This window comes from Penaeus monodon, chromosome 3, assembly GCF_015228065.2.
Source record: "Penaeus monodon isolate SGIC_2016 chromosome 3, NSTDA_Pmon_1, whole genome shotgun sequence".
NCBI lineage: Eukaryota > Metazoa > Arthropoda > Malacostraca > Decapoda > Penaeidae > Penaeus > Penaeus monodon.
The window spans coordinates 46,488,128-46,496,656 of NC_051388.1; the positions used below are offsets into that span (position 1 = coordinate 46,488,128).

At 49.5% G+C, this 8,529-nt stretch overlaps 1 protein-coding gene across 1 annotated transcript; it reads right to left on the minus strand.

The window, feature by feature from the left end:
• Positions 1-3,105: 3,105 nt before the first annotated feature.
• LOC119586581 (piggyBac transposable element-derived protein 4-like) lies at positions 3,106-4,087 on the minus strand. Its single transcript, XM_037935335.1, has 2 exons — positions 3,970-4,087; positions 3,106-3,857 (listed from the first exon to the last, which is right to left on the minus strand). The coding sequence occupies exons 1-2, from the start codon at positions 4,085-4,087 to the stop codon at positions 3,106-3,108; spliced, it is 870 nt and encodes a 289-aa protein (XP_037791263.1).
• Positions 4,088-8,529: the final 4,442 nt, after the last annotated feature.

Consider the following 8,529-nt stretch of genomic DNA (forward strand, 5'->3'; position numbering starts at 1 on the left):
TGAAGGACCCCCCACAGAGCAACTGGGGCCGTCAGGTTGCTGGTTTCTGTGAATCGGTCAGAGACTGCCATGGCGAACCCACGGGCCCCACTCCTCCTTAGTCTGTCCCAAATGAAAAACCTTAGGGTGGCTACTGGAGGGGCGGGGAGTTTTGAAGTGGGGCCCGCCCGGGTAGCCCAAGCAGCCTATGGTCGGTCCCACAGAACTCGGCACTCCGGTAAACCCTGCAGTTCTGGGGGATCCTCCATCGCGTGCTGACAAGAAAGTGGTCGATCTCCTTGGCCAAAATTACCCATATCGCTGTACCAAGTCCCCGCGATGCGGGTTGGGGGCGCTGGTACCAGGAGCCAGAAATCCCCATTTTTTTGGGACCTAGCAAAGTCCCGGAGAAGGAGGCTATTCTCGCTGCCTGGGATCAGCTCCCGAGCCATGGGGGGGCCCAAAAGACATCTCGTAGCCAGCTCGGTCACAGCCGGATACCGCATTGAAGTCGCCCAGAACAATGCGAATGTCCCCGCCGGGGGGAATCGTCTGCCACAGATGCGAGTTTGGCGTAGAACGCCTCTTTCACATCGGTTTTATATACATCGGTAGGAGCGTATACAGCAATAAGAGACAAGAAGCCAAAAAACATGCTCAGTCTCAATGCCATGATACGCTCATCAACCGGTGTCACCTCGACTACCGCAGGCTGAAGTCGACTGGAGATGGCTATGGCTACACCCTGGAGGTGGTGACCATCGCTACGGCCCGACCAGTAGTAGGTGTAACCACCCACACTGATCGTGCCGCTACCAGGTCTTCTCACCTCTGAGAGGGCAGCCACCTCAACTCCCAGCCGCTTCAATTCCTGCGATAACAGAGGTAACCGCTCATCCTGCCGCAAGGACCGGATTTTCCAAGCGCCTATCCAGAAAGCACGCCCGAGGTTAAGCCTCGGGTGGTCACTCCAGGTGCACGCCACCTCTGCCAACACAGCCCCAAATAAAGGGGGTCGGCAGGCTGTGGGACCGCCTATCCACCTGTGGGGTTCCCGAGGGCTTTCCCCCACAAGCTTCATGGTGGGTTGGCGCCTGCCAGGGTGCAGGCGGGACGAGTAACTCTTATTCCAATCCTGCAACCCGACATTTGCCCTCCCAGCGGGACCCACAGCCCGCCTTGCTGGGTGGGAGGGACAACACCCCTCCCCCCAGCATTTCCATTTATATGCGACGTTGCCAGAGGGTCATTCTGGGGAGAGGAGGACTGGCAAGGCCCACCTCCCCGAGCTGCCCATTACCCCAGGGTGGCTAGGGGGCAGGAGTTGGTACGAAGCCAGAGCGTGTCCACACGCCGGTGGGCCATAACTCCGTACCTCTGGGGCCTCCTGCTGCTCCGAGATCCCCCACAGATTTAGCCTGGGACCGCAAGGTAGGCCACGAGGAGGCACTGCAGAAGTCTTGATGATGGAGAGGCTGTGACCTGGCAGGGGAGACTTATGCAGAAACTGCTCCCTTTTTCGCACTGGGCTAGCCAGGGGTGGAAGCTGCAAGCGAGAAGGCATGCAAGCACTTAACACTATCTAGGCTACCCCCCATCGCTTCACATCACCATGCGCGTGAAGCACCCACCCAGTGAATGAATGAAACCGTATTCATGTTGACAAATGTATAAAAGGTATGGGAAAGAGAATGAATCTCTTCACAATACAAGATGTATTTGGGCCGGTTTCGATTGTCCCTTGTCAGAAATACATACCATAAATATATCAGACGTGAGCTGATGAAACCTGAAAGACTGTGAATTCCCACTCGTTGATCATATAACATGCCGTGACCTTGGATAGTTTGAAAACTGCCCGATGCTGTGTTAACATTTTTTCTCCATTGCGATTATGCTGCTTCCATCTTTTTTCCCCAACCGCCAGTGGGAGGGGTGAGACCCGGATTCCTTTGGTGAAATAAGTCATCCATGCCATGTAATTTTCGCCTTGGAATTCAGATTTAATTGAATCCACCCATTTCCAATAAGTTCGAACACCTCCTCGGACAATGACACCGGCCTCATCGCAATGAAAGAAGCAAATAGCAGATGGTGACTGGGGGTTTAGTGGCCGAAAAAAGGCTCAGAAGACCAATGAAATTGCGAAGGACTAGGGTGCAGTCTTGAACGCGTCGAGTGTGTTCCTCTCGTCGGGAGCAGAACAGAATTTTCTATGTCCCTTACCCAATGTCCCACGGTTCGGAAAAAAGCTCTGCACCCCTCGTTCCAGGAAGAAAAGCAAGCGGCTGGTTCTCTCCCCGGGACCGCGCTCAACTCGCGCTACCCGTCTCGCCACCCCCCGAAGTTTTAGCGCACTTGGGCGATTGGTATGCGTATAACCGCAACCTCCGTTTTTTTTTTTTTTTCCCCTTTAGAAACATGTGAAAGTTTGCAGACTTACTGTAGCCCCTATAACATGTCATATGAAGGATTTTATTGTCTCATACTGTAGTATATACTCCATTTAGGAATGTTTGACTGATGTGTGTCTATAAAGTCAATAGTTTGTTTTAGCGAGAGCACAGAAAAGCAGTGGTAAGTCGAATTTTATTTTTTTCGAAAAATACCAAAAATTATTTACAATAATATACACATACGTGTTTTCAGGCATATGACCGAAAACACGGCGTCAGACAAAGGGAAGTGCCACAGGTGGAGCACATGACCCTGGTTTCCTTCCTGTGCCTGTCGTTCCCCAGCAGAGCGCACATCTCCGAAACCTCCGGAGGGGGTGTCGACTGGCATGTGTGCCTGCTGGGATCATCAGAGGTTCTGAGGAGGGTTTACTGGAAGGAGCAAGGAAGAAAAAAGGACATTGTAAATTACATCCTCAAAATGGATATGTAGAATGAAAAACACCATATCAAATCGGATAAAGAAAACAGTCGTCTTACCTTGCTGCAGCAATTCCTGGACAAGTTTTGTATGGAGCTTGTTTTTTGGGGAGTTTTACCGCCGAGGGCTCGGTGGACAGCCAGCGCTTTGACAGTTATATCCAGCAAGTACAAGAAAACCTTGCACCACTTATGGCTTTTTTTGGTTGTGGATATGACTGTGCCAGCTGATCCGAGAGATCGACGCCCTTCATGCCTTGTAACACGCAACGACCTCGGGCTTCGACCTCTCCACCCCTCGGTGGTTGGGAGGCAGGGTAACGACCTTTGACGTGTGAGCAGTGGATAGCATTGTCACAAGACGCCTGTCTACCCACTGCAGGCAAAGCATTCCAGTGTTACTACTCTGGAAGTCGCTGTGTCCCCCGACTCGCCTGCAGGTCTGAGGGCCTACCCCGCCTGTTGGCACATACTGTGCCAATGGTGATGGTCTTCTGGGCCTACAGATAGTGGAAGAGAGTCGGGAGGAAGACCAGTTGTCTGTGTACAACTGGTACTCCTTGTCGAGCAGCTTTGCCTTCTCCAAAAGGGCGTCGACGGCCTTCATACTTGCTGGAAACTCGCCGCGATCCTGCCCCATGTAAATGGTGAAGGCCGCCGTATACCCTGCCTCTGGACCGTCGGACGAACATAGCTTGTAGACCTTCAAGCCCCTCCGAGCTCTTGCTTGGATTATATGCAGGGCATCATGCCTGCCTTTGAAGGCCCACAAGCTCTTGTCGACAGTCACATTCTGGTTGGGGACGAGAACGGAATGGTACGTCGAATCCAAGACGTCAATCACAGGGCGCAGCTTCCACAAACGGTCCTCCGCGTCGTGCTCCCCTTCGTTGTTCGCGAAGTGGAGGGCGGAGGTCAGGTTGTTGAAGCGGTCCCTGGACATGGTTTTGGCGAACATATCAATGGGTCCGTCGACCAAAGATCCCTTCGCCACTCCTTCGCCTGAAGTCCCACGAGGAACCTAAGGCCGATATACGAGCGGACCTCCCGCAACATTGTGTTCTCCCACCCCTTCATGTGGGATGAAGAGGTTCGTGAGTTCTGTCAAGCATACCTGTAGTTGGAAGAAAAAGACATTGTAAAACAGGGGTTAAGAAACTATCCACAGGCATCGAAGTTCCATCAAATTTGGTCAGCACATTAAAAGTTTGGTGAGGGTGATAATGAGCCATGGGGATGTTTGCGTGGGAGCGTGGGTGGGGGCCGGAGGAAGGAGGAGGGTCAGATTAGAAGTAAGAAACGGGGTTGATAGGGAGAGAGTTAATAGGTGGATTTTCGACAGGTGGATGGGGTGGGCGATGTTACGTTATGTTAGGGACTTGTAAAACGCACGGTCTGTTGCATATATTTATTGATGGGAGATTCTTGGTAATGTAGCATGGACCGAGGTTGGTATGGCCGGCTTGTGCAGTAGAGACCGGGGTAGCGAAGCCCCAGTAAGCCCCCAGGAGGCCGCAGGCGACCGGGGCCGTGACTCGAAGTAGTGTCCGCTTGGGTCAAGGCTGAGGCCAGAGGTCATGAGTGCTGTGGGCATGGCCTAGGTCAATGCACGGGCAAGAAACCCCATTGGTCACCTTTGTCGGCTAGGGGGTGTCATCGAAGGCATATGACCAATCTGAGATGTTATCATCGTTCCCATCAACACAGCGAGTGGATCGAGTACTTTATCTTCAAATGATTTACTGGTTCTGGTCATATAAAGCATGTAAGGTATCTACAGTGGATTACCTAGGTAAGTTATGGTGCACGGGTAGTGAATCTGAGAAAGGAACAACACCGCCTATCACCACAGAAAATGCATTAACAAGAGAGACCGATTCCAAAACGATGATAATAGAATTATACACCATTCTGATATTGGGGTGGGTTGGGGAGAAAGGGGGGGGGAGTGAGTAAGCACTACTGAATCACACACATACCTTGGCTTTGGCTGCTGGAGCTGCTGATCTTCATGTGGGTTTTGACGCGGTGGAAAATAGCTTGGGAGGATATCCTATATTTTCTTTTCTGCTCCTTCAAAGGGTGGGGGCTCTCTTGTAGTGAAGAGACCCATGCTGCGGCCACTTGTGAGGGGTTTCACAATAAAGGCTGAAGCAAAGTCTTGGCGGTTTAACCTTATTCTTGGTCACAAAATTATATATATATATCACGGAGGGCAACAAGGACACATCGCGGAAGACAGCTGTTAGGGTTGTTACGGTCCGAAGTCACAGCGTGAACTGCTAATCCATGGGGACGCGGCGTCGAGGTCGGTCGCCCTTCAGTGTGGTGTATCCTTCCGCGGGTCAGCTTGGCGTCAGCTCAGGTCACTAGCCTCACGCAGATCAAGTCATAACGCTGTCCGCCGTAATGCGACGCTAGGAGCCTCGCCCGGGGTACCCACGACATGAAGTTATGATCGGCGGGAGTGGCGTGGGTGTACTTTTCCGTGGGTCAGCTGTGCGTCGGCTTGGGTCGCTAGCGGAAACAAGTCTTATAGTTGCATTTCGTTTTTACCAAAATTGTGATTTGGTATGAAAATTATATTGATAACATCCCATTGCTGTTGCTAGTTGAAGCTTCACACACAATTTTTGTGCTGTTCTACACTTCTTATTTCATTAGGATATTGAACTTTTGATGCAAGTCCCCGTGTTCGATATCTGGAATGAAGATGATACGCTCTATAACCATAAGTTTAGTCACATTTCGTGTCCCTGGTGTCTTGGCAACAAACTACTTCGGTATCATTTTAGCAGCACTCGGAGGTTTGCCCACTCAGCTTGCATTAATTCCCACTTTTTCAAAAAATTATCTTTTTCCTGATCTTTACACCAGCAGAAGTGACGTGAAAGGGGTTGTTTCTTCCTCGACACTTTTATTTTTCCCCATCATGGTAATACTGCAATTGACATTCTTTTGCAGTGCCGTCATTATTTTTTTGTTCATTTGCATTTTGGTGGAGCTTCTATTTAGAGCCGCATGCTCCCTTCTTTCCATTCTTTAGTTTGTGACCATACTTGTGCCAACTTTTTAAAATTATGTACATTCTCTGCATTAGCATCCGGGTAAATGTGGATATTTTTCCCAGAAAAATCTGCATCACTACTCCACTTTTACTTCCTTCTCTCGCACATGTCATTTGTCTTGCCTATGGTCAAGCTCGCCTGTGGGGATGGCACCATACGCATTAGGCCCTGCAGCCAGGCATTTTGGGTGTCACCACCTCCTGCACCCCTACCTGTGTGGTGGCCGGCCCATTTTCATTTTCTGCGATTCCTTGATGGGGAACCACCGAATTAGTCTTAATTTGTGGTCTTGCCCTGCATGATAGAGATCCGGCATTGTGTGGGCGTGCGCACTTGCAGCAGAAAGGCTCAATTCTTTCTCCTTTTTTTTTTCTCTCTCAATCTTGGCTCAGCAGATTCTGGAGTTGTCAGCAGAACATTCGGTGTAGGTTCTGTAAGAAACAAGTTCATGATTTGTGGCCCCACCTGCAGCACTTGAGGCACATGACTAACGGCTCCACATATCACCACCCTTTGCCAAAGAGTATTCATCTCTGAAATAAGGCACTTTCTTTTTTATGAGGTCAATGGGCTGATTCCACTCCTCGCCCCTGGACGCACGCCTCTTCATTTAAACAAATCTGTCATCGTCCAACAAAGTCACTCCAGTATGGTCAGATATTGGAAGATGATCACTTTCGTAAGTTTGTCCCAGCCTTTGGGACAGTCATCAGTCTCCTCTTGTATCCCCTAGTCATGACCTGCTCCACCTCACCTGCCTGATTAGGCCTCCCTCTGGCTTCCTTCAACAGTGGCTTGAAACAGCGGTAGTCATGACTTTAATTTTTCGATAAAACTGGTGGTGCAGACCTGTTGTAGTTATTTTTTTCCCTGCAATTCACACTGGCAGCGTTTGGGTTCCTGTTTGTTTGAATCGTCCATTACCACCTCGTTCCTCTTTCTATTCTCCCACCTGCATCCACTTTCATTGTCACTAACATCTACGTTTCTTTCGTTTCGTTCTTTTATGGAATCCATTGTAAACATCACATGTTCACATGTTCATTAGCGAGGATCCCGATGTGGCAACACCAACCATGTTGGCACCTGGGGAAGAGGGGAGCTGATACCTGACTGTGAAGCCAGTCATTGCTTCTCGGCAGTCGCCAGGAACGCTCCTTGCAGAATTAACAATTAATTCACTTATGCTAGTCATTGTTCTTGTCTTTGTCATGCTAGTTTATACATATCAAGTCCGTACTAGAGGCTTGGGGCACCTCGCGCTATCCACGGACTAAGTGGGTGGCGGGGAAACGCAGGATTCAGGGAAACTGTTACGGCTGTGGACAGCACTAGAAACATATCCTACTTCCACGAGGGATACGCAAGTAACGTCAGGACTCTTCAGGGAAACATGATGCGTCAGCCACACAGTAAATAGTAATATCTCTGAAACTTTTGTCAATCCCTGTCGGTCCGTCTGTGGTTTGCAGTTATGTAATTGCCAAGTCTTTACTTTCCTCCCCAGAGTAGGAAGCAGACAGATAATTTCGGAAAGAAAACCATATTGCGAAGGATATGTAATGTACCTTTTACAAATGACATGGTGCTAGTTATGATTTAAAAATATCTCGGTATAGCTACAAATTTGGTAAAAAAAAAAAAAAAAAAAAAAAGTTTTGAACTAGGCTTGACAGTTCTGACCTTTTAACTCAAAACCCAATGAAACCCGCTGTAATGTTCGCTGGCAGGAATCTTCAGAGAACGTGTAACTGTTCTCTGTGATTTGCGAAGTTCTAGCTTCACCCGGCTTTTTATGGTGTTTGTTTTCTGACACTTGGTGCTTACCGTGGTGGTGGGATTGCAGCAGGCGCTCCTGCTGCCATGGTGTAAGCATACCGCATAATCTCTTTACCAGCACAGCAGCTGTTGTCGGCTGTCCCTGTCTCAGGAATTGTGCGCTCACAATTATCTAAGTAATGTACGAGTGTGGCATTCGGCTCGCCACAATGCATACAACACCTCTCTTTAGTCTAGTGTCTCTATACTCTGTCATGCACAGTGGAAACTTAGTCACATTCTGTGAAGAATGACTTCAGTACCTCTGATTATTTCAGAGTGCCAGTGGTTCATAGCCTGTGGCATCCGAGTACCAGCTGGCCGAGGGGGAGGATCTTGTTTCCTCTCTGTGAAGCTGCAGGAGGAAGGTACGAGCGGCCACAGTACACTTCTCCTTTAGTATTTTTCGGCTTGGTTGTATGATCATGGGATTTGGGGGCATACCCCTGCCAGTGATGGCTAGTCTGTCAGCAAGCTCATTCCCTTTGATGCCAATGTGGCTGGGGACTCAGTTAATGATTATTATTCTACCCTGAGCAAGTATTCTGTGCTATGGTAAACACAGTGGTCAGCACAGTGGTCAGGGGTCTTTGGGTGAGCTGTGCTGAAAACAGTCATTGACTGCCTTGGAGTCTGTATGTATGACCATGTGTCCTTCCCTCAGGGATGCGTGGGCTAGGGCTTCCATAATAGCAACTGCCTCTGCTTATAGTGAGGAGGCGTTTTATGTTACCCTCATGGATTTTGTGGCATCCCTTGCTGCAAAGCTAGTGCCTGCAGTGTAGCTC

Coding starts and splice junctions, on each gene's coding strand:
- LOC119586581 (XM_037935335.1), bottom strand. CDS start 4,087: ATGGCTCATTATCACCCTCACCAAACTTTTAATGTGCTGACCAAATTT. Junction 3,858..3,969: donor TCTTTTTCTTCCAACTACAG/GTATGCTTGACA, acceptor GTGGGACTTCAG/GCGAAGGAGTGGCGAAGGGA.